The sequence below is a fragment of the Xiphophorus couchianus genome, chromosome 2, assembly GCF_001444195.1.
Source record: "Xiphophorus couchianus chromosome 2, X_couchianus-1.0, whole genome shotgun sequence".
NCBI lineage: Eukaryota > Metazoa > Chordata > Actinopteri > Cyprinodontiformes > Poeciliidae > Xiphophorus > Xiphophorus couchianus.
The window spans coordinates 4,937,315-4,964,268 of record NC_040229.1 but is presented as its reverse complement, the minus strand read 5'-3'; the positions used below and the strand labels follow the sequence as shown (position 1 = coordinate 4,964,268).

Genomic DNA, 26,954 nt, shown 5'->3' with positions numbered 1-26,954 from the left:
TTTCTTCCATCCTGTCAGAAACCAGAAACAGCTGAAGCATCACTTTGTGTTGCTTTATCAAAGCCTAACAAATCTGCGTTTATGTAACAAAGTGTGGAAATTGTTGAAGGGGTGTCATTACTTTTGCAAAGCACCGTGTCAGAACACATGTAGCTAAGAAACATAACTTTAATGTTTGCTTTCCGCCGCTCAGATAACAGCCCAGGTGTTTATGATCATATGCAGAAACAAACCTACCTCTTACGTTTTCATTTTAATTCCATGTTGTAAAATCCCGTCTATCTGCCCGTCTGTCCTCTCAGACTCATCATGTTTCCATCAGCCTGAGCTCCCAGCAGGGTTAGCGGTGACCTCAGCGTCGCCGCTCCAAGTCAAGCATCTAAACGACCCGCTGCGGCGCGCCGGAGGATCACAGGGAGGCGTGAGGTTGGCTTTAATGAGAGCACACTTCAATGGGACAGCAGCTGAAACGAAGGCCTTTCTGCTCCCCACTTGAAAGAGCATGGGACATGAAGCTGCAGCTTTACAGGCCGTGTCAGACAACGCTCCAACACTCAGAGCGCTTTGGCATTTATCTCCACGCCCCGCTCCGTCCCCGCTGCCTCTCAGGCCCCCCGCTGCTTCAGCTCTGTAATATATCCATTCCAACCTTCTGCAAAACTTTCACTCGTCTCTCCCAATTCATCTTTTTCCCTCCTCTCTCTTACACACTTTCCTCTGCTTGGCTTGTTTGCCTTTTAAAACGAGGAGAGAAGAAGAAAACAGAGCAGAACTCTCTCTGAGCAAAACCCACTTTCTGAAAATATCACTCTATTCCCACTCCTGTTCTGGTCAACATCTCCCGTCTCCTCAGCAGGAACATGAGAGACAGCTGAGGAGAGGAGAGATACTAAATCACATCCGATGCTTTTCAAAGCATCTGCAATCAGAACGCTCATGTCACATTTTATCCAACTTTTTTACAGCTGACGTCAGACATGCGTCATAATTCTACTCCAGAACAAACCAGACGGTAAATCCGGATGATAAGAATATAGTCGACAACATTCCTTCCTAAACAGAGCGCTGCGGTGTGACGTCTGCGGGTCGCTTTGGGCTCGTAAACGGTTCACACAGAAGTCAGACTTATTAGCATTTTATTAGCATGAACGACCACGCAAAAACAAAAGAATAGGATTAAAATTTTAAATAAATAAAAATAAATAACTAATTTGAGCATCTAAACCTGCTGTGTGAATATAATTGAAGTGACCAGCGTAGCTCCAGCTCTAGAAAAGAATAGAATAGAATATACTTTATTGATCCCCAAAGGGAAATTGCTTATTCGTTGACAAGCTACTCCACCTGAGACAATAAATATCAATAATACAAATATAACCATATGAAAGTGCAAAAAATGTATGTTGTAAAATAAAATAATTGAAAAAATATTTAAAAAGTAAAACAACGAGAGGAGTAACCGCAACAAGCTACATACATTTTAGCGCATGCATTAGCTGCTGTAGCAGCTAATAGCCTTTAAAACAGCAAAACTCCAGCAGCTCTCTCAGTTGGGTTTAAAATTATTGCACATTTGCTGCTGTGTAAAATATTTCTTCCAATTAGAACAATCTGAGTTGAACGTTATGAAAGGAACAAAGCTGGGTGGAGTTGAACCATTTCAGGGGAATGACAGGAGTGGACCTCCAACAGGAAGTAGACGGAGGAGACAGGAAGTGTGAAAGATCAGAGCTAAAGACCAAGCCAGTTCACCAGAGGAGGAAGTGAAGTGTCAGGAGAAGTTTCCACTCTGCAGGGTGGAGGACTGATCATCGGCAGTGCACGCTCGCTCACACTCTGATGAGGGCAGAAATCTGCACCCAGCGGCTTTGTCTCCCCCTGCGTGTGTGGGAGGACTGATGGGAGAATCTCACCTCTTTCCATCAGCTCTCATTACCAGCCGAGCGCACATGAAAGCCTGTGAAGCTCAGCATCCTGCAGGAAGATGGCAGGGGGTGTGGCGAAGCTCTGCCACAGCAAAACCTCACAGAGAAGCAGCAGCGGACTGGGATCTGGGTTAAAGCCGGACAACGCCTCAGACCGTCAGCGCTTCTTTCTGGAGTCAAGAAGAAACTCAGAAAAATAAAAGCTGCTTTATGTCATGAATTTAGCTGCAGACGTCAGAAAATCTGACATCAGCAAACAGAATCATTACCTCATTAAAAACACCTGAATATCCCTTTGTTCTGTTTGAGGAGAAATGACACGGCTTCAGATCCTCTCTGTGTGTGTGTGTGTGTGTGTGTGTGTGTGTGTGCGTGCGTGCTACGGCAGGCTCTGCTTGAACAGCGCTCTGCCTGATTGTCCTGCCAGTCCACTCCACCCTCCTACCAAAAGGGCGGGCCGAACGGACCCGGTGCTGAAGGGTCGGACCGGAGCGTTAACAGGAAACAACCGGAAACAAAGAGGATAATTAACCGGCTCTGATTGGTTAGACTGACCTCTGCTTATCATCTCCCATCGGCTACTTTATTCTGGCCCATTCAAAGCCCGCCGGGGGTTAAAACTGGCTTCAGAACAAAGAGAACCAAAACAGATCCAATAACTGAGTGAGAGATGTCGCTGCAGCATCCAGAACCTGCTTCTATAGATTTAAAAAAGATAATTATTTATTTATGTTTCTCTCATCATTTTAATTCAGATCAACTAGTTATGACAACATATAGCCAGTGATCCCATCTGACAGACATGTTTCATGGCAGAGCGTGTGTGTGTGTGTGTGTGTGTGTGTGTGTGTGTGTGTGTGTGTGGGTGTGTGTGTGGGTGTGTGTGTGTGTGTGACAGTTTTCCCAAGATAATTAAGAGAATCAATTAGACTAAATGATGAGGCCCGCAGGATGCCTGCTTTCTATTGTTCTTGTCTTGGATGAAGCTCTGATACTGAGCGTCTCAGACGATGACGAGCTCAACGGGAACAAATGGTCCAGAAAACCCGATAGAACCAGATCAGACATTTAAAGGTCTAACGGCCGACAGTGAGATCCAGAGAGACGACTGAGCTGCTGCAGGGAACGTCCAGCTGGGAAAAAGATTCCTCCCATTACTGTTCAGCTGCCAACCAAACCGGGCCCTCACTCCCCTCCAAAACAGAACTTCACCTGGACCGACAGGTGAGCCGGACCCGGTCAGGGTGAGCCGGACCCGGTCAGGGTGAGCTGGCTTGCAAAGCATACTCTGAATATTGTCTTATTGCTCTACTGTCATAATTTAGTGAATCTTAAAATATATTGGCGCATATTTAAGTTGCATTTCACTGAAGCTCAGCATCGTGATATGGAGACATTTTGGACGGGAAAACGACCCAAACCAGAGAAGAGCAGAATCTGGTTCCAGGCCTGTTTGCTCCTACAGAAAATGATTTAAATGTTTACAGAACTAGGAAATTAGTCCTGGAGAAATATCTGCTGATGACGAGTTTAAGTGCTGCGATCCGTTGCTCTGACAGACCAGGACGTCTTTAAAAGAGTTTCTCTGATTCTGCTGCTTCTCACTTCGTTTCCTCCAGGCGACAATCAAACATAAATCTCAACATAACGAGATGTGAAGCTAATAATGAGATTTATATCAGGCTGTAAATCCCATTCTTGTTTTGTTGCTACTGAATTTCTTTGTTGCTACTGAATTTATTTCCTGGCTTTGTCAGTTAAACATTTCCGTAAAATCCAGTGATGTGCGGTGAGGTTCATAGCTGGTGAGGCACTGACGTCATCAGAATCAGATTTGCAAATAGATGCATAGATTGACAGCAGTTTACAGGTTATGTTTCACTTCTGCATCCTTACACATACAAACTGTAGCTCACAAAACACACATTTCCTTAAAAAACAAAACAAAATAAATGTTATTACTGTCTTACCTGCTTCGATTGAAAGTCCACTTGAGAAAACTTTTTTAGTGTTGTAATGTAGTCATTCATGTCGAAAGTCGGGATGAGCGAGAGGAAAAAAATCACTATCTCTATTATAATCTATCACTGCACTTGACTTGCTTCCCGAATCGTTTAGCCTAGCTCGCTATCACTTACTCGGCAGTTGAGGAGTGAACAAGACGAACGTCTGGGATCTTGAGCGCCCCCTGCCATGAGGCAAGAGAACTGCCTGCCTCACCTCGAACCTGTTCTCTGCCGTTTATAATCGCTCATTACACGAAACACGTTACACAAACACAGTTGGTGACAAAAAGCACTGTACATTATATACATAAGCTAAATTATTGGAAATAAGTTCACATATTAAATTTGTTTAAACCATTTTATTGACGCCGTACAGCAACATGCTCTCTCCGCTTAGCAGCCAGCGCAGAGCCAGGGGTTGCGCAATCCAAGGTGAGGCAGAGCTCGCTGCTGCCTCACCGGCATCGCTTCCAAGCATTTGAATGGGAAAATAAGAAAATTCAGCGATTTTGAACAAATAAAAATCGAAATTGGTGAAGCTACATGAAAAATAAATATTTTTTAGTACAAACCACCGGATGAATATAACAATTTAAATTACTTTATGATTATATATTTTCTTTCTTTCCATGATGGCTGGTGAGGCACTGCCTCACCTGCCTCCCCTGACCGCACGTCACTGGTAAAATCAAACCTTTGCAACATTTAAAAGTTAAAAGGATAAATTATTGTTACACACAAACATTTTGTTGTGTTTCCCCAGACGAATGTCCAAGAGGTTAAAGAGAATCCAAACAGTCACTGAGCTGATAAACACGTCAATAAGAAACCAATTTACAACCTAATGAGTTATTTAAAGATCCCAGATTACCCAGCATGCATCTCTACAGCTTTATTACCTTTATGTTAGCCTCGTCAGGGAGGGAGGAAGTTTGGTCTAATATTTCACACTCATGATTTTGCTGCTCCTAAACTAAAACTGTTAATTTCCCAAGTGAAATTGGTGTGTTGTTATTTATAGCATCTATTTCACCCAAACGGCTGTTGTGTGTTTCCGTCTTCCTTCAGACGCAGCAGCGCTGAGGGGGGAGCGGCTTTACGCTCAGCTTTACCCCACAAACATCCCAGGAAGAAACATTTCAACTGCTTGAGCTACGACTGATTTCTGTCCCTGAGTTCTAAGATTTTCCAATTAGCAGAGGCTGAAGTGGGGAACATTTAAGCATATCAGTCTCATTGCACGCTCCAGCTGCTGTGTGAGTTGCTGTGAGGTGTTTCCAGGCCCGGAGGGACGGCCAGCACAGACCTCTGCATCAAAACAATTCCACAGCTAGCAGGAGGTGTGACACAAACAACAAGGTTCTTACCCTTCCCCAGTGAGCTGCACTGACAGCCGACCCACCTTCCTCCCTCCAGCACACACACACACACACACACACACACACCGCCTGCTTTAGTGGAGTTATATATGCACACAGCCATACATGTCAAATCGGAGCTCCTGCAATCTGGGCTCACCCTTCCTTCAAACTGCTTATCTCCCGAAGAGAGGAAGAAAAATGAATGGCTGCCATATGGAAGTGGTTCGTTGTATGAGAAGAGGGAAAACTATTGGTGTGGAAAATCAATTTTGCCAAGTGGTAAACATATAGCTTTCTACGGGGTAAAATAGCCGGCATTATCCCGTCTCCTCATGCAAGGCTGTGTGTGGAGGAAGAGGAGAGGGACGGAAGAACAAAGGATGAAAAGGTAATCAAATTTGCATATGGAAAGTGTTAAGAAGCAGGAATAAGTGATGGGGGAGAATATGAAGTGTCTTGTAACGGGTGTGCTGCTGTAGCCTGGGAGGAACATGTACCTGCACCAAATGGCCTGTAGCTGCTGCTGCCACTGAGCCCACAGACATGATTTACATCCACTGGGTCTCCTGACTCTATATCCACCTCCAGTTTACCAGACTACAAATCTGCATAAATTCCCCAAAACTTCCCCTGAAGAGAGAGAAGATGCATGGCAGATGAAGTCAGTCCACTGTCCTTCATTACCTGATATCTGCAGGCATTCGCTTGCCTCACTGAGACCTCACTGAGCGGAACCGCGTCAGCCTGAGCCACAGAGTCAGACTCCGGGCCGGGTCCTGCTCCCTAGGGTCCAATTATCCGTCAGGAAACGGCGCAGCGTGGGTTTCTTCAGATGTTGGAGTCAGCAGACCATCTGTCGGTGATCAAAACGGCTTCAGGTTCAGTTTGGAGTGAATTCAGAGTATCGGCTGTTTAACATCCGTCCGTCCTCCGTGCTGACTCATCGCTGCAGCAGCCGTTCGACCTGACGTCATGAGTCTGGGTCGTGGGAGGAAGCTGGAGTACCCAGAGAGAACGCACCGGGAGAGCAAGCAAACCCAATGGCGCCGAGTTCGGAATGGGATCGCAGCGGGTTCTGGATTCAGAGCCAGGAGCTTCAACCCATCAGATGCATCGCCACAACTGTACAAAATGGATCTATTTTCCAGTTCTTATGAATCAAAGGTTAGAGGTGGGCATTTATCGTATATCGTTTATTGTGATAAATGTCTTATCATGATACCATTTTGATTTATTGTTATGATAAATTCCAATTAATGATGTTTTTTTTGTTTTTTTTGTGGGCTCTAGTGTCCCTTATGTGACAGCAGGCTGACAGGAAACGGGGAAGGAGAGGAGGGAAGACATGCGGCAAATGTCGTCGGGTCCGGGAGTCGAACCTGCGACGGCCGCGTCGAGGACTCAAGGCCTCCAAATACGGGTCGCGCTAACCGCTACGCCACCACGGCACGCCCCCAATTAATGATGTTTAAAAAGCCGTAAACTTGTCCTAATGCAAACTGTGCAGCTGGAAACCCAACCATGACAATTATTAAATATAATGCATCTAGTTACAAGTATACAAAGAAAATAATAAATCAAAATGTATTTGACTTTCTTTTTCTAATAACATAATGCACTCTACTGGAAGAGGACCGTTTTCTGTGAGGTTTTTAGTATTATCAGAAAATCATAATTTATAACTTTTGTTGTAAAGTTTGTTGACAGAGAAGCTTTAAAATCATAATAATAATAATCCAGTGTAGAGAGCAAACAGTGTGAAATTTCTGAAAACGTTTCTCAACCTCTAAAATCTGCTTCTATGAAAATTTAAGTAGGTAAAATTTAATGTTTGTGACTTGATCCTGCATTTAACACCAGATGGTATTTGCATGAAGGACAAGAGTGTTTCCGGTGGTGATATTTAATATAATAAATATTCGTGGCTCTGGTTTCTGGGTTAGGGAGTTTCGTTCTTTTGTCCAGGCTAACTGCTCCAGTTCGGTTCTCTTCTCCCTGAACTGAGCGAGCCGACGGCGCCACCTGCTTATTGCGTTGCCTTGATCTACGCTTCACAAAAACTCTCTGCTCCTCTACAGCTGCCTGCTGCCTCTTCATTATGTTTAGTCTTTTTTTTGATCTGGATCGGGATGTTTAAAAACTAAATTAGTGAAGAGTAAGCTTAGTTTACTGACTAAACAGACACACCTTCGTTTCTGTGATCTAAAAACATAAAATCACAATAACTTTCTAACTTTTTTCACATTTAATGTGTCATTTACCCTGTTAACTCCAACCCCAAAACAAACTAATCTGATTTGAGGTCAAAAATATATGGAATAAAACGACAATAGAGTGCACGCCTTTAAATAGTGACTGCGAATGCGACTCAGATCTGACTTTTTCACATCAGTCTGAACGGTCCAACTCTTGACCTTTCACCCCAAAAGATCCAATCTGTTCCTCTTCCAGATGTGGGACTAAATCATATCCGATAGTTTCCAAAGCGTCTGCAGTCTGAACGTCGCTTTTTATCCAACATGCGTCAAAATCAGCAGCAGAAGAATCCAGACGGTAAATCTAGACTAGTGTGAGTCAGTGAACGCATCACATCCCAGCCGACCACTGCTGGTCCGACTCCACGTCCAAACAGAACCGGGTCGGAACCAGGTCAGAAGCTCAGCTCCACTAAAGGCCGCTGCTGTTAGCTTCCTGTTTATCAGCTTCCTGCTGACCGTGCTGACGCTCTCAGCAACTTTACAATCCATCCAGAGACGGCGGCCATCTTTACTGTGGCCGCCGTCTTTCCTGAGCTCATCTCATATTAAATATTAAATCCTACCAGTAAACTAAGAACAGAAGAGATCGAGTGTTTGTTACCTTGCCGATGCGCAGTGGAAACGGCGCCCTCTGGTTCTCAGTGACGATTATCGGCGGGACGAGGAGCGCTCTCTTCCATCGGTACGGTGGCTTCTGGCCGAGGCCCAGAACCTCCTGCAGCAGAAACATAACATCTCATCAAGTTCCACCAACCAACCTGCTCCACTTTAAACTACCCCTAACCCTGCAACAGCCCCTGTAATTCACACTTTCACATGAATGTCCCAGAAGTTCATGAATGTACGACGCGTCCTTCATGAAGCCAAACAGCTTCTTCTACAGAGACTCATACAGTAAACATGAAATCAGCCTCGCAGCAGCTCTCTGAAATTAAATTCATACTTAATCCTGCATTCAGCTGCTGTGCAAAATAACGACAGCAGAGAAAAAAGCAAAGCAAAAATAGAGGCTAAAATAAAGCAATGAGAAATGACACGTTTTTAGTGAAGCAGTTACATTATTCAAGCAGATGGAGTCGTTCTGAAATGTTGCTTCGATCCTGGAAAACATAAAACGCATAATCTTGTTTCATTTTCCTCCCTCCTGCTGCTGTAAACAAAGAAGTAGTTTTAGAGTCTAATGTGGGGAAATGTTGCTCTGCGCCAGCAGAACCAGGGAGACGCTGGGAGCCTTCCGCCTGGATATTGATGAAAATTGATGAAAATTACAGCCGACACGGAGAAAAGCGGCCGGCTGAATCCTGGCTGCAGACACGGAGCGGCTGGACTCTCCAGTTTGACATTTTATGACTCAGATGTTTGTGCCAAATCGGCTCCAGAGCATCTTAAGTGGAAACAGTTAGGACTCCGATCATTTAATAAATGTAAGAAGTTTTCCGTTTAAATTTTAAAAATACTCTGGCTACGTATGAGACTGATCCACACATCAAACCCAAAAAGGATCAACTGATTAATTTTACTGCTAATATCATCCAAAGTAAAGAAACATGTTGTAGTTTTCAGGCTGTAGAATCATTTAGATCGACTCTGTAAACATGCTGAGTTTCTATCAATCGATCAGATAAATAAAACTTCAGCATCACCATCCTGCACACCTCACACTCTAACAAAGCTCAGACATCACAGCCATGGTGTCTCTTTCAACCTTTGACACAATGTAGACTCTCTGTCTGCACCGATGAAGAATCAAGTAAGACTGTGATGATTTAAATAGTTATGAATTATTGGTCAGAGCAGCTCAACCCGTAAATCCCCAGATGATCAGCTGATCATCAAACATGAAATGAAAAAGTAACTCCCTCTGTGACTGAACACTTTTCACCTTCCATCCCAATAAACACAAACTATTCAAAACCAGGACACGACGACCCACAATGTGTTTCCATAATTCAGATTCAGACCAGCTTTAAATGGCTTTTTAATAAAACAGCAACGCAAGAACCTGGATGGCAGAAACCTCAGAATATAGATAGATAGATAGATAGATAGATAGATAGATAGATAGATAGCATTTATTGTCATTGAACAGAATTCAACAAAATTTCCATTGCAGCTCCCGTGCAAAAGGTCAAATATATACAGTATAAATAAGCAAACACACAATAATAATAATAACAATATATACAACTAAATTAACTAAAGGCCCTCAACCACACCAAAGAAGTAGCAGCAGGTCCAATTATGGCAAAGTACAGATGATGTGACAGTGCAAAGTGCAGAACAATATGGCTGTGTGGGGGTGGGGGATATGTATGTGTGACTGCGAGGTTATGATATGTGTGGGAGGGGGGGGCGGCAGGGAGTAATGGCTCTGACGGCTGTGGGGAAGAAACTGTTTCTCAGTCTGTTTGTTGTAGTCCATATATTCCTGAACCGCTTGCCTGATGGCAGCGGCACAAACAGTCTGTGGCCCGGGTGGCTGGAATCCATGGCTATGGATCCAGCTCTCTTCTTGACCCGGTCTGTGTAAATGGAGTCCAGGTCTGGGAGGGGGCATCCCACAATGCCTTGTGCTGTTCTCACCACCCGTGTCAGTTGTTTCCTCTCCAGTGCTGTGCAGCTACCATACCACACAGTCATGTTGAGGCAGAGGATGCTCTCGATCATCGCCCTGTAAAAGTTCACGAGCAGCCGTGAGGAAAGTCCAGCCCGTCTCAGTTTCCTGAGGAAGAAGAGCCTTTGTTGTGCTTTCTTCACCAGGTGGGAGGTGTTTGTGTTCCAGGAGAGGTCAGAAGTGATGTGGAGGCCCAGGAACTTGATGTTGTCCACACGTTCCACCACTTCTCCATCTATGAGAAGGGGAGTGTGATCCGTCTTCCTGGACCTTCTGTAATCCACAATGACCTCCTTGGTCTTCCCTGTGTTCAGCACCAAGTTGTTGGCTGAACACCACTGAGTGAGCTGCAGAATCTCCTCTCTGTAGTGGGTCTCGTTGTTGTCTGAAATGAGACCCACTACTGTTGTGTCGTCCGCGTACTTCACGACTGTGTTGGTGGGGTGGATGGCCACGCAGTCGTGTGTAAACAGGGTGAAGAGAGCTGGGCTGAGCACACAGCCCTGCGGCGTGCCTGTGTTGAGGACCAGTGGGGACGATGTTGAGCTACTTATTCTCACCACCTGAGGCCTGTTGGTGAGGAAGTCTCTGATCCAGTGGCACAGTGAAGCGGGCAGCCCCACCTCGAGTAGCTTCAGCACCAGCTTGTCTGGGATGACGGTATTAAATGCTGAGCTGAAGTCTACAAATAGCATCCTGACGTAGGTGTTGGGATGCTGCAGATGGGTCAGGGCTGTGTGCAGAGTGATGGAGACAGCATCCTCTGTTGACCGGTTCGCTCTGTAGGCGAACTGAAGGCTGTCCAGGTTTGCGGGGATAAAGTCTCTGATGTACCTCAGAAGAATCCTCTCAAAGCACTTCATGATCACCGGGGTCAGAGCGACGGGCCGGTAATCGTTCAGGCTGGTGATGGACCTCTTCTTCGGTACAGGGATGATGGTGGAAGACTTGAGACACTCAGGAACCGTGGCGAGCTGCAGGGACAGATTGAAAATGTCCAGAAACACTCCTGCCAGCTGGTCGGCGCAGGTTTTCAGCGTCTGGCCTGACACCTTGTCCGGTCCTGGAGCTTTGTGGGTGTTGATCCTCCTCAGGGTGGACGTCACCTGATGCTTCTGTAAGACGAGGGGCTGGTGCTGCTCTTCCAGTTGGGGTAGATGTACAGCTTCTCTGCTGCCCGCCGTGTCAAAGCGGGCAAAGAAACTGTTTAAGGTGTCAGGCAGGGTGGGGTCGCGGCTGGTCAGCTGAGTGCTGTGTTTGTAGTCCGTCATGGTTCTGATGCCTCTCCACATGCTTCGGGGTTGTTGTTGATGAAATGTTCCTCAATCTGCTGTTTGTACTGGAGCTTGGCCTGCTTAATACCTTTTTTCAGTTCCGACCGGGCCCTGCTATAAGCCAACCTGTCTCCAGACCTGTAGGCAGCATCCCGGGCTTTCAGCAGGGCCCGTACTGTGCTGTCCAGCCATGGTTTCTGGTTTGGAAACACTTTTATGGTCTTAACAGGGAGGACAGCGTCGGTGCAGAACTGAACATAGGACAGAACGGACGATGAGTATTCCTCCAAGTCTGCGCCGTCCCTGAACACACTCCAGTCTGTATGCTCAAAGCAGTCCTGAAGTGCAGAGGAAGCCTCCTCAGTCCAGACCTGAACTATTCTGGTGGTCGGCTTAGTTCTGCAGGCCAGAGGCTTGTAGACAGGAATCAGCTCCACTGAGATGTGGTCAGACATGCCCAGATGTGGAGCTGCTACAGCCTTGTAGGCTCCGGGGATATTGCAGTAGACCTGGTCCAAAATGTTATTGTCTCTGGGTTACAATCTTTTTCTGTAATATTGAGACCAGATATTGAGTTTGACTTTTGTAACCCAAGTGAAATGTTGAGTTCCATTTTTTTGGTTCGCTACTATTGCCCTCCAAAATCTCGCGGTAGTTGATTATATAACTGCAATACTCGCGAGATTTACTAAACAGCCAATCATTGTTGAGCGTCTGAGTCACATGTACCACCGTCAGCTCATTTGTTGGGTATATTAGCTGGAGCAAAAAGCATGGAGGATTAGAACAAGTTTGGGAGAGCAGAGCTGCAGGTCGGTTAAGCGCAACATTCTGTTTTTCTTTAATCTTGTATGATGCTGATAAAATTGTACTAACTTTAGGAGTCTCCGGTCGTAAGCTGAGGGATAAGAGAAACACAAAACCGCTTGTATGCCTTATGAACTGCGGAATTGGTGAGTCATTTTATGAAGACTTGGCGTTAATTGATATCAATTCAGATGCTCTATTGCGACTCTGAACAAACAAATTGGAGAACAATGAGATGCCTTAAATATGAAAAGTATTTGCTTATCTAGATGATCTTTGGATTGTTTGTTGTTTGTATGGAGCATATTTATTGACTTTTTATGAATAAGATTTATCTAGAAAATTTGTACTTGGAAATGCATTGATTAGGATTATTCATAGTGCAATGAGTGCCGATCATATTTTTTGTGTGCACACTGGAATGTTTATTATATATATATTTGAGACTGGTCCTGCTTTATTGTACAGGCCAGGTTCGATGGCGAGCTGAAGAATCAGGTCCAAGAGCCTAAAGGATTTCACCTGTGGTGTTAAGATTTGGTTTCCCACCAGGCTGGTGGGAGGCTTCCTGCAGCCCATGAACAAAATAGTTTCCACTCTGATCTGACTTTTGTCAGCATATGAACTGTAAACTCTAAACTCACCTGACCCTGTTGAACCGCCTCAGTTCAGTTTTCAGGAGTTTTATGAACTGAATGGTGTGGCTTGTTACTGGAACTGTGGAACTGATTTGTTTTTTTTTATTTGTTAATTTAATTTGTTTTCTTTGTGTATTATTTCCTTTTATTTTAATATGGCCATTTAAATGTTTTTTTTCCTTTCCTATTGTAATGTAAATAATTGATCACTGTGAATACAAGGCACTCACATCTGCAACTTCTAGTCTGTCTACTCCTTCCTGAGCCGTATCTAGACTTCTAAGAACTAGCCCATTGACTTTGTTGGTCATGATCTATTTTTAATTATCTAGAAATATAGTATACTGGTTACACAGATATGCTACACTTTATTGAACATAGTAAATTGCTTTATGGTTGGAAATATTCAGCAACATCCCAGCAGAAAAGCAACAAACTGTTGAGATTAAATTCTAGGCTGAAGGCATTTCCTGCTTATTGTTTAGGTCTAACATGATGATTCTGATCATCATTACAGTTTTTAATAATAACACATAAAATGAACAAATGGAGCACAGGCAGAGGTGGCAGTGTTTAATCCAAGGGGATATTTCTATTTATATGCTAGCATACCCGGCTAACCTTAATCTGATGGTGCCTTTAAGTGCATTCTGCTGTTTGATGCATTTCAGGCTGAAAATAATGGGAGTTTAATGAGCTGATGTATTTATAGCAAAGGAGAAAATCAAGAGAAGACTTGATTTCATCTTTATTTGATTCCCTCTCAAATAAAGACGAAACAAAACTTAAAGGATGTCAGTAATAGATATAATTCAGTCTGTAGGACAGAGATGTTTGTGAATCTGATTGATTCCACATTTTCCTCTGGATTATTTATTCTGATGCTCAATGATTTGTTTGCATGAACTGCTGTTCAATCATTGACGACCTTTGACCCGACTCCCACTCCCACTCAAGGGTGACCTTTGACCTGTCAAAGGCAGAAAGCTGATGCCGGATGAGAGGCTGCAAAACACGCTGCTTCTGAAAACCATCGCAGATTAAACCGACAATTTCACATGAAAGAGCCGAGGGGGGGCTGTGCAGTCCGGCGTGAGCATGCAGCATCGCAGCAATGCTTCGTCGCAGCATCATAGCATCACATTGTCTCAGCGCCGCAGCAATGATTCATCGAAGCATCTCAGCGTCACATCGTCTCAGCAATGCTTCGTCGCAGCATCATATCGTCTCAGCATCACATCTGGATGTTGGAAGAGTTTGGATGCCGGCAGCCTGCAGGTGGTGCTGCGGTGACTTCATGGCCTCCATGCCTTCGTTCTTCAGGTGGAAGTGATGCAGGAGGGACTGCAGCATCATGATGGTGGCAGAGCAGTGCTCAGTAGGACTGAACCGTGTTTTCATGCTGCTCACCGTGTCGCCGTCATCTCCATTCCTCAGCTCATTCAGACGTTTCTCCGGCTTCCCTTCACTCTCCCTCTTTGTGCTGCGTTTGTGTGATGAACAGTCTTCGTACAGTACGGTGACACTGGAGGAGAAGGGCGCGATGAATCTTTAATGTGTACTTTTCATAAATTACTGCTGCACCATCAACCTGGCAGCACTGAAGCATCTGCTTCTCGTCCTCCAGGTGATTGTTGGGGATTTCAGGACGCAGAGAGAGGAAAGCTGAACCTGGCCAGCATGAGGCGGGATGGAGGCTTCACATCCATCCTTCAGAGTAAACACTGTGTGTGTGTGTGTGTGTGTGAGTGTGTGTGTGGGCCTGTGTGTGTGAGAACAGGGAATCTCTGTCACTGTCAGCGGAGCTACGAGCTCCTGCAGCAGCAAAGTCGTGTCCTTGTCCATTCTGCCATTTTTACCCACACCGCTATATTGAGAAGTGCCATTACTCATTTGTGACAACGTGCTGCAGACCCGGAGAGAAATGGCCGACATCAAGGCCGGCGCTGGCCGGCGGTGACAGCAGCGCCGGGTTGATTCACCGGGGATACATTTAAACAAGGAACCAGCTCCATTACGGCTCTTAATGAGTCACTGAAACACATCCATGCATCAAACCTCACATTTACACAGTTAATCACATTTCAGACACAAACTCCAATAATTGTGTTAAAGCAACAGTGCAGGTTTGTTCCTGATGAAGGAATGACATCATAACCTGACAGGAAGCTCAAAAACCGTTTAAGGAAAGACAGAAGGAGAATGAAGACCAAACGGTGCTGAACATCCTGGCCAACAGTTTGGCCTGAAGAAGAACCACCGCTTTCCTTCCTTCCATCCCTCCCTCCCTCCCTCCCTCCATCTATCCAGGATTTTAGTTTAATTTAAATTTAGAAAGCTATTCTCTACTTTGTGTTTGTCCTGTAGAAATTAAAATATACTGAAGTGAAAATGTGAAAAAGTTTAACAAACTGTGAGTCTGAAGATATTTTCTAAAATTCAAAGTAAGACTTTTATCACTTCAACACATAAAAACACTAAATAAATGTTTTAAACATCTGGTATAATGTGAAGGTCTTTGTTTCAGAGCAAGCGTTGCTCTTCACAGCGGCTGCATTCAGTCCTCTAAGTTATAAAACATCATATTTACGTCAACATGGTTGGGCTGTTAAGCAAATTGAACAGAAAATTACAATCTATCTTTTTATTGGTTTTGTTGTGTTGGAGAGCTGCTCCCTGTGACGATGTGCAGCTGGAGCACAGCAGCAGCCCAGGCTTCACCTTCCTCACCTTCCAATTTTAGCTTCTGTAGCCGCCACCTAACAAAAGTTTTATGCAATGACCTACTTCTGCTGCTGACCTTTACGTTGCTTTCAGACGGTTTTAAGATGCATTTTGTGTTGCAGCCGAACTGCAGGAAAACGGTTTGCAAACGACAGAAAACAAAGTTCAGGATTTTATCTGACAGCAACAAACAGATCACGGTTTTAGACTGATAAGGTCGAAGTGGTTTCCATTGATGCTAGAAATGATTAAATGATCCTGTTAAAATGAGTGGAACCTTTTCTTGGTGGATAATTAGGAAATGGACACATTGAGCCTGATTGTGATGCTGCTCATAATTAAGTAACTAAGTAACTGTTACTCAGTTACCTTCTCAGGGTTTGTATTTGTTGTGCTGCTTTTTAGCAGTGTTTGGTATGATGGGATGCAGGAGGAGGGAAAGATGATTTATGTTGTGTTGTTATGTTGGCAGTATGTCACATCTTTGTCGTCGTCGTCGTCCCAAAAGCCTGGCTGAGCGCTGAGAGCCGGCTTACAGCAAATCTGTTTCCCTCTGCAGGATCAGGCTTTTACAGGAGATGCAATATTACATTTCAGCCTGAGCACATGGAAAATATATAAAACATAACAAAAGAACAATAAACAGGCTTTTATTTTGGGTCTTATCAGCTGCTACATTTGAAGCTGCCTGTTTATGCTCCCTGAAGGCAGAGAAATGCTCTGCACAACTGCTGTGCTGCCAAAACAACAAGGAACAATACAGAGAGGAAAGAGAGTATCTTGGAGCGTGCACTTGTTAAATTGAAATGCGTTCTTCCATTAATTCACATATTGATCGGTTGCAAAAAAGGGGGGAATAAATTACTCATTAAATTCAGAGTTTTGCTTATAATAAGAATCATTCATCAGTCACTTATCTCCCTCTGGGCCTGTTACACCAAACTAGCGCTGACAAATTACAACCTGATTCTCTCCACCTCCACTGCAGGCACTTATCAGTTATCACAGCCCAATGGTTTCCACCACAACGCCATTTGTTCTGCCAATACAGCCACACTGGAATATTTCCGCTCTGCCTGAGGCGGGAAACAAAAAGGAGGTTTTGGCAAATATGAATCCAACGGCAACACAAACACGACAATGAGCTGTAAAAAAAAAAAAGAAGAGAGAGAGCATCTGAGTGCTGAGATCATTGAAAAACAGCAAAGACGCGTTGAAGCAGCTTGACGACCACAAATATGATCTCAGATTGTAGATTTCAGACAGTGGGATTTGAGTACATCAGTCACTGAAACAAGATTTTAAATACGCAGCGACTTGGTTAGAAATTCTCTCTGCTGCTCTGAAGAGACGTTGGACGGTGCGCAGCTCGGGTGGAGCGATGGAAGAGCGTAGGCGGCGCAGGATGTGGACAGAAGGACAAACAATAGATTTCCTGATTAGTCTCAGAATGATGGTGGAGTAATGAGAGATGTTACCTGCTCTCTCATCCAGCTGTTTCACTCCCTCACCTCCTTAGTGCGTCCTGTAACCGAGGCGCTCTGCGATGAAAGGGTGAACGCGTCTCGTTTAAGACAGACGGAGGAAACTTTGAAGCAGAGATGAAAGACGTAAAGACGAAATCATTTTCTAAATGAAGCTTTCATCTCCAAACCAAACGGATGAAACTGGGCAGCAGATTTCCATATGTTAACATACTGGCCACTTTATTAGGCACAACTGGCTAGCACTAATTAACAAAGGTCAAAGGTCAATTATCTTAAAAACTACCAACAAAATCAGCAACATTTTCAATTCAAAAATCCTTCTAGCTACTGAATTATTAAATCCACAACAAAGACATTTACAGTTTTTAATCTGTTGTTAAAGTTCTTCAACCATCAGATTGGAGCAAAACATTTTTTATTTATTCATCTTTTAAAAGTTTCACAACGGATCCAGATTTCTGTCCAGCTGCTGGATGCAGATGGAGATTCTTAACCAGGGTTGAATTATTAATGACATCCTTTCCTTACAATGGAAAATGTTTAATACGACACAATATGTTCACCTGTTCATAACCAAGCTGTAAGTAAAACTGTTTATCCAGAGACTTTTACTGACAGTCAGACTTTTATCTAATTAAACTCAGATAAATACAGAGAGCATTTGGAAAAAATGACACAATCCTGTTTTCATACTGGGAATAAATTTGTTCCATCGAGTCCAGAAAGTTTGGATAAGAAAAACAAAAGATACGAGATAAAATCAAAATACTTTATTTAATGCATTTCATTTATTTGCACTTGGGACAAAAAGTTTGGAAACCCATAATGTAGATGAATGAATGAATGAATGAATGAATGAATGAATGAATGGACTATTACAGTGAGTTACTGTCTTCGTTCAGCACTGAAATAAGTCATTTATCATGCAGGTTCTTCAGTCCTAACCGTTAACTTGGAAAGCTGCGTTGATCATAAAGAATCTCCATGAAGTTGAAACTTTAATGAACTGCAGGAAGAAACACTTTGAGCAAACAGCAGCTGAGCCATTTAGGACGTTGGTCAATATCCATAGTGACACTTTGTCATCAATCAGAGCATAAATGTCTCCGTGTCTTAAAGCCGGAGGATCAGCAGTGATTACATTTCATCTTCAGGAAGACAAGCATGGTCCAAATTTAATCTCAATCCTTCAGAGAGTTGTTAAGACATTTGAGAAATTCAATTAAATCTGCTAAAGCCGGCAGAGCGAGATGTAAGGACGGCAACATGACGGAGTCAAAGAATCCGTCTCCTGGGGACCGCGGCGGCAAATAATTATATTAAATGTCAGGATAATCCATTGTGACCCCAAGTGCTACACCAATTACCTGACAGAGAAATCTCATGTCTCCAGCAGAATACATGATCACAAAATTCACTAAATGAAAATGTCACCTCAGAAAATGTAAACAGAGGAAGAAAAGCTGAGATCCACAGAAAACCACTGAGATCCACAGAAAACCACTGAGATCCACAGAAAACCACTGAGATCCACAGAAAACCCTGAGATCCACAGCAGCACCCAGAAACAGCAGCTGGCCTCCTCATGGAGGAGAGAGAAGCAGCAGGACTCCTGCAGCCTGCAGCAGAGAGGCGGATGATCTCTGCTGGATCTCCGGATCTCCGGTTTCTGGAATCGTCCCCCAGCGAAGCGTCACATGAACCAAAGCAGATAAAGTCGAGTTTTGGGATGAAACGCAAACAATCATTCTGCCTGCAGAGACTTTAGATTAATCAAAGAAAAGGAAAACCAAACTTTCATCACTGATGTTAGACCTCAGATCATTTCACCTCCTCACTTCCTGTTTTCAGCTCCTTTCAGCGTTTTAATGTCTCTGCTAAACATTTAAACTTTGTTCCTGTGAAATGGCTGCAGAAAGATGCAGAGCGGTTCGTCTCACCGTCCGTCTCCTGATCATCCATCCAGGATGCAGCAGCGGCTTCCCGCCAACAACTAAACATGAACCGCTTCACTGGGGTTGCTAGGTAACAGGGCAGACTATGATGCAACAACCAGGAGGTTTTTGAAACGGCTCGTTTTCCAGACACCAAAAACATAAACGACTGGAGGATCTTTTAGAGGTCAGGTTGTTTCTAGAAGCTGCAGAGACCCAAAAGGAAGAAGAAAACATGTAAAAAGCAAATTCTTCAGCATAGCTATTGTAACATTATGGGCTAGGCAGCTAACTGCGGCTACAAAAGCAGCATCAGAAGAGAGTTCTTTAAAAGACCTGAGATGTGAATGAAAAACAGGAGGCAGTGCTTTTAGCTTAGCTTTTCTAGCTCTCCTTCTTCAGATCCAGATGAGGATCTGGTCCAACAGGACAAACCCCGACCTTTTCAAAGAGACTTAGCCACAATGAGCGGTGACAGAATCCCGGTGACGTTCCAGGTGAACAGCGCCAACAACTCAGGCAATAAATCAGTAGATTCAGAGATTTGGAGCCACAATCACAGTGAAAACAGGTGAGGAAGGTCAAACGGCACGACGGAGGCTTTAAATAAGCTAGCAGAGTTTGGGGCAACACAGGAAGAGGGCCCGCAAAAATAAAAGTCCCTAACTAATTGCGGGTTACACTATCCTATAAATTAAATCCCTAAATGCACAAATCAGCCAGAGAGCAGCTGGACTCGGCTGCATGAAGAACCATCTCAGATTCTCTGTCTGCCTCCTGAAGGGTTAAAGGTCAGCAGCTCTTCTTCAGTTGGACAGTCAGGATGAGTCCCAGCAGTGTTTATATGTAAACTTATATTTCTTTCTTTTTTTTCTCCCAAGAGTTTTTGCGGCGCTAGTGGCTCGTATTTTTTCTACAGTAGGCAGACAGGAAGGAGGGTGAGGAGAGGGGGGAAGACATGCGGCAAAGGTCGTCGGGACCGGGAGTCAAAACCGCGACGAGGACTAAGGCTTCCAAACGTGGGGCGTGCTAACCCGCTGCGCTACCACAGATCGCCCCTAAACTTATATTTCTATTGGATTTTTATTTAGTACATCTAAAATACAGCTACTTTTAACTGGAAGGAGCTTTTAGTTAAAACAGATTCTTCATTCTGTCTCAAAGATTTCATCCAACTAATGATGAGGATGACGATGGTGAGGATGATGATGAGGATGATGGTGGTGATGAGGATGATGATGGTGAGGATGATGATGATGGTGGTGATGAGGATGATGATGGTGAGGATGATGATGAAGATGAGGATGATGGTGAAGATGAGGATGATGGTGATGAGGATGACGGTGAAGATGAGGATGATGATGGTGAAGATGAGGATGATGATGATGAAGATGATGATGGTGAAGATGAGGATGATGGTGATGACGATGATGGTGAGGATGGTGATGATGAAGATGAGGATGTTGGTGATGATGATGGTGAAGATGAGGATGATGATGGTGAGGATGATGATGCCTGACTGACGGATCGTCTTTCTTTCTGTCTTTATCGCTGAACATAAAGTCTCTGCTGGTTTAAAGTGAAGCCAACAGCTTCACTTTAAACCAGCAAACCGTTTCAGTCTGAAATGAGTCGGGAATCCTGCGTCGTCTTCACGCCGCACCTTTCAGGTGATGCAAATATATTAATGGATAATAACTGAAGCTGCTTCAGTGGGCTTCCCATCTGAACATGATTAGGATTCATGAACATATGCAGGAGTGTCACTGGCAACAGATGCCTCCAAACATTTGATCAACTTCGTTTTTAATTTCTTACATTTGCAATTAAGATGGCTGACACATGAATGATCTGTGAACGCCTCGCTGACAGAGTTTCTCCCTCAAGCATTTTTCTGTCTGCAGCGTTTTGTCTGCAACTCAATGTGAAATATTTGGAGAAATAAATGGATTATTTTGTGGCTGAGATGTAACTGACAGGAAGATCCATTTTATTCTGACCGAGTAATAAATATAAATGTTGAAACAAAAGGATTTATGATGATGAAGACACAGAGTCGGATGGTAGAGTTTTTATTTTCCAGCTGTTTTTAGCAGTCATGTCTTAGTGATGCTAAGCTCAGTGATGTTCATCAGCGCAGACAGAGCGTCTGCTCAGCATAGCACCAGATTAAATATCTGGATGTTTCTATGACATCTGAATACAGTTGAACTGATTTTGCAGCCTGACACCCGTCTCAATATACGGAGCTTCATCTGATCGATTTAAAGAATCATGTTTCTTTAAAACATCATCTGGATTTTTCTTTTTTTAATCATGTCATGTGTTTATCATATTTTCTCAATCAGAATCATATTGTTTATATTTCTTCAATAAAACAGCCGTCACCAGAGCTCATGTCAAAATGATACACAGTGCAAAAATGCTAAATCTGACCAAGAATCGTTTCTCTTGTTTCCACTCAAAATGTCTCAGCACACTCAAAATAAGACAAAACTACAAAACTAACTATTAAGTTAGTTTTCATAAGAGTTTATTTGAAGTCAATATTTCCTTTATAATGATAAAAAATGAAATTCACTTACAACATGGAAAAATGTCTTGTTTTAAGTGAAAGAATTTGCCAGTTTATCTAATCTAAAACATCCTCTCCATAAACCATAAACCATTATTTCCAGTTTCCACGTCAACTGGAGAGGCAGGACTGAGCTGAAGACACTCACCCTGAGCGTGTTCTCTGACCGAACAGGAAGTCCGGAGACGTCCACCTGCGCCTGGTCGTCTGCTTGCGATCCGAAGCCGTGGACCAGCAGCACCGGCCCGCAGGACTCCATGTCCCGGTGGGGAACCAGGTTTAGGTCTCCGTCCACGTGGAAGCTGGGGTCTGACACTTCAAACGACACATCCTCGTTCCCCGCGCAGTCATCAAACTCCACTGCAAGAAACACACACACTGCTGTGACAGTGTTTCCAGCAAATTACAAACAACACAACAGCAGGAAGAGCGGCGGCCATGACAGTCACCGAGGCGCACAGCAGAACCTGAGAGGCTGTCAAACAACACATGAAGCAGGATGCTTAGATATAAACACATCGCCGGAGGAAAAACACGCAACGGAGCAAAGAGCAGCATGTTCAGAGGGAACGTCAGCAGCTCCAACTGAGGCTGCTGCAGCGTCACAAGCTGCCCTGTCTGGACGCATTACCGCCTCCGGCTTCCTGGGGGCGCTGTGGTAAGCACAACCCAGAGCTTTGTGGGTTGTGCTCCTCAACGCGACTTTCGCAGGTTCGATTCCCGGCCTGGTGACCTTTACTGCATGTTTTCCACCTTCTCTCATTACCTGTCAATTCACTATCAAACAAAGGCCACTAGAGCCAATAAAACCTTTAAAAAATTAAAAAATTTTAAAAAGCCTCCGGCTTCCTGCTGCAGACAAATCACAGAAAAAACTATTTAAATGCACAGGAACACAAACGCATCACGCAGTGACTCCTGTCTGGTCCCACTACACCAGGAGTTATCCCTCATCATATTCATATTTATCTCTCACACCCACTGGGCCTGCAGCATCCATCACCTCCCAGTTAGCGCTGCTGCTGCTAATTGGGAGGCGATGGAGCGTTACGTACCGGATCAGACCAGACGGAGCGTTACGTACCGGATCAGACCAGACGGAGCGTTACGTACCGGATCAGATCAGACGGAGCGTTACGTACCGGATCAGACCAGACGGAGCGTTACGTACCGGATCAGACCAGACGGAGCGTTATGTACCGGATCAGATCAGACGGAGCGTTACGTACCGGATCAGACCAGAGCCTTACGTACCGGATCAGACCAGAGCCCTACGTACCGGATCAGACCAGATGGAGCGTTACGTACCGGATCAGACGGAGCGTTACGTACCGGATCAGACCAGACGGAGCGTTACGTACCGGATCAGACGGAGCGTTACGTACCGGATCAGACCAGACGGAGCGTTACGTACCGGATCAGACCAGAGCCTTACGTACCGGATCAGACCAGACGGAGCGTTACGTACCGGATCAGACCAGATGGAGCGTTACGTACAGGGTCAGACGGAGCGTTACGTACCGGATCAGACCAGATGGAGCGTTACGTACAGGGTCAGACGGAGCGTTACGTACCGGGTCAGACCAGACGGAGCGTTACGTACCGGGTCAGACCAGACGGAGCGTTACGTACCGGATCAGACCAGATGGAGCGTTACGTACCGGATCAGACCAGATGGAGCGTTACGTACCGGATCAGACCAGATGGAGCGTTACGTACAGGGTCAGACGGAGCGTTACGTACCGGATCAGACCAGACGGAGCGTTACGTACCGGATCAAACCAGAGCCTTACGTACCGGATCAGACCAGAGCCTTACGTACCGGATCAGACCAGATGGAGCGTTACGTACCGGATCAGACCAGATGGAGCGTTACGTACCGGATCAGACCAGATGGAGCGTTACGTACAGGGTCAGACGGAGCGTTACGTACCGGGTCAGACCAGACGGAGCGTTACGTACCGGATCAGACCAGATGGAGCGTTACGTACCGGATCAGACCAGACGGAGCGTTACGTACCGGATCAGACCAGATGGAGCGTTACGTACCGGATCAGACCAGACGGAGCGTTACGTACCGGATCAGACCAGATGGAGCGTTATGTACAGGGTCAGACGGAGCGTTACGTACCGGATCAGACCAGATGGAGCGTTACGTACCGGATCAGACCAGAGCCTTACGTACCGGATCAGACCAGAAGGAGCGTTACGTACCGGATCAGACCAGAGCCTTACGTACCGGATCAGACCAGAGCCTTACGTACCGGATCAGACCAGACGGAGCGTTACGTACCGGATCAGACCAGATGGAGCGTTACGTACAGGGTCAGACGGAGCGTTACGTACTGGGTCAGACCAGACGGAGCGTTACGTACCGGATCAGACCAGACGGAGCGTTATGTACCGGATCAGATCAGACGGAGCGTTACGTACCGGATCAGACCAGAGCCTTACGTACCGGATCAGACCAGACCAGAGCCTTACGTACCGGATCAGACCAGATGGAGCGTTACGTACCGGATCAGACGGAGCGTTACGTACAGAGTCAGACGGAGCGTTACGTACAGAGTCAGACGGAGCGTTACGTACCGGATCAGACCAGACGGAGCGTTACGTACCGGATCAGACCAGACGGAGCGTTACGTACCGGATCAGACCAGACGGAGTGTTACGTACCGGATCAGACCAGACGGAGTGTTACGTACCGGATCAGACCAGAGCCTTACGTACAGAGTCAGACGGAGCGTTACGTACAGAGTCAGACGGAGCGTTACGTACAGAGTCAGACGGAGCGTTACGTACAGAGTCAGACGGAGCGTTACGTACAGAGTCAGACGGAGCGTTACGTACAGAGTCAGACGGAGCGTTACGTACAGAGTCAGACGGAGCGTTACGTACCGGATCAGACCAGACGGAGCGATTTGTTCTCCATTCACGTTGAAGCCGATATAATCGGATGTAATGAAGCTCATCGCTGCTCAGAGCTAAAGGAGCATTTAATGAAGAATGCCGTCCAGTTATTATAACGCCGTTGCTCGAGTTATCAGTACTTTAGGAGGAACTCTGATGATCTCTGCAGGTTTCATTCAGGCCAACTTGGCTTCGAACCAGCAAACATTTGGCAGCTGTTGGAAATATTAGCTTAATTATTTTGGTTTTTATTGATGTTTAACTTTGATATAAAAAGAATTGAACTGAAACAGCTAGTTTAGATCTCTGGGGTGGAACTGCTTTGTTTGTTCCTGTCCACCACAGCACTCTCTGAAGATGCGTCTTCGTATTTTGCATTTTTTTCTAAGGTAATTAATGTTTTGTTGGGGTTTTTGTATCAGATGGTCTTGTTGGTCTGTTGGTGTGATTTTATGCATTTGATTGTTTGAATAAATTCTGATTGATTGTGACTGTTGTCTTTGTGGTTTCAGTTTTACACCTGACGAGACAACAACGAGCAACAGGTAGAAAACTGCAGATTGTGATCAGGTCGAGGTTCACTTCCACTCCTTAGTTTGGAGAAAAACAGTCAGTAATCATGAAGATGAAATCTGGTGAAAGCAACACAGTTTAGAAACAATTAATTCTAATTTCTGTTTTATCAAAGGGCTAATTTACGTACAGTGGCTCTACAATGTTTAATAAATTACAGTATCCAGCCTTCAGGAAATAAATGCTTTAATTAATGCAACATTTCTGTAGCATTCTGTCTGTAAGGCTGAGGTCGGATTAATTTTATATTTCTAATGTTTTCGTGCTAACAGAAGCTTTGACATTCTGACATTTTTGTGATGTTTTCTGTGTTTATGTGAGAGCATAAAGTGTTTCTCTTGTTGTTGCGCAACACCCCCCCCCTCCTTTCTGTCTCTACTCTCTCACTCTCGTACTTCCTCTTCTGAGAGGGGAGATGTGCTACCAGCTCTCCGTCTAACGGGTCCGTTGAGTTTCCTAAATCTGCTGGGATTTACCCTGTCCAGAACTGAAGTAAACTCTGTTTAAGCTGGTTTCGAGAAACGATTCGCCTGGTTATCTGACGGCCTACATCCAGGTGTCCCACCCTTCTTCCCCCTGTGAATTAGCCAGACTGAGCAGCCTACAGCCAACTAGTTTCACAGAGCACACCTGTTAACGGTCGCTCGTTCTCTATTTTACAACTTGCATTTGTTATTGAACCAGGTAGGTTTTAGTAACTCGGGCGAGTCCCAAGAATGATGTTTTAAATATGGGCTACCAGCAACCTAAAAACATTTTCCACTTTTTCCTCTCCGGAATCAAACATCATAGCTATTTTACAACCATCAAAGAACTTTAAGGTGACTCATTAACTGAATGTCCACAACATCTTTTAGATTTTCTTTATGCTAAATATTTTATTAGTAAGGCATTTTTGCAAGGGTCAGTACAGCTTAATTCAGTAGCAGAAATAATCAAATAAGTAAAATCAATCATCTAGTCTATCTTTCCCTACTGCTGACACTGAGTACTAAAAAAGGGAACCTTTGAGAGAGACGGACGGAGTTTGGCGCCTCGAACCCCAGACCTGGCACGACGACGAAGAAGGTGTGGCAGCAGGAGGAAGATGTTGATCGGCGAAGGCCAGGATCTCCGCAGGTCTGATGAGCTTCTTCTCCGCATGGATGCTGAGGTCACACAGGACTTGGTGCTGGCAGGAAAAAAGGCACCAGTTCTTCTTCCTTGTCTTTGTCTTCATCTTTGTCTTTGGGGTCAGAACCCAGCCGATGAGAGAAGTGCGATTCGAAGCCACAGATTGTGGGCCAGACGGGTTGGTCTCCATGTGCAGGACAGTCTCCGGCTCCGTGGCCCCGGCTCTTCTTCAGCTGCAGAGTTCTTTGTCCATCTCGATCTTGGCTCGAAGCTGCCCGGAGGATCCAACGAACGGTTCCTCTTTTGCACCCACCTTATATAGGGTTCATCTGTCTGCTTAGACAGATGATCTCATATCCGTCACTGTCTTAAGAGACATCATGTCATGATGTCTGTGCCAATGTCTCAGGGCTGCTCAACCTCCTGTTTCCATATAAGGTGCTGATCATCTCTGCTCTCCTGTTAGTTCCCCTTTTTCCCTTCCTGTCACCTTTCACCTACCATCTACCTCCAACATATCAGTGATGTTTAATTGCAGTTTTATAACCTTTTACACCATTTCAAGTTCAATGTCAAAATCACATTTATATCACATTTATTTTCTTTAGCTTCTCTGATTTAGCATTCATTTATAATTTTATAACCATAACTTATATCACATTTATTTTCTTCAGCTTCTCTGATCTATCATTCATTTATGATTTTATAACCATAACTTATTAGTTACTCTTATTATGATCTTAATGTGAGTTATT

At 44.7% G+C, this 26,954-nt stretch overlaps 1 protein-coding gene and 1 long non-coding RNA gene across 4 annotated transcripts in view; one reads left to right on the top strand and one right to left on the bottom strand.

Annotated features, from left to right (window-relative positions):
- The window catches only part of cdh13 (cadherin 13, H-cadherin (heart)), a 299,673-nt gene that overhangs the window by 165,938 nt on the left and 106,781 nt on the right, over positions 1-26,954 (bottom strand). For all 3 annotated transcript variants that reach the window (XR_003597525.1, XM_028033098.1, XM_028033112.1), the window contains 2 exons: positions 21,752-21,963; positions 8,152-8,265 (listed from right to left, as the gene is read on the bottom strand). Coding sequence is in view for 2 of the 3 variants with exons in the window: in XM_028033098.1 (XP_027888899.1) it covers positions 8,152-8,265; positions 21,752-21,963 (326 nt within the window). In the remaining variant the exon portion in view is untranslated. The remainder of the gene's footprint in view (positions 1-8,151; positions 8,266-21,751; positions 21,964-26,954) is intronic.
- On the top strand, positions 12,029-13,244 carry LOC114154239 (uncharacterized). Its single transcript, XR_003597529.1, has 3 exons — positions 12,029-12,250; positions 12,320-12,391; positions 12,714-13,244. It is a non-coding gene; the product is annotated as an uncharacterized LOC114154239 (long non-coding RNA).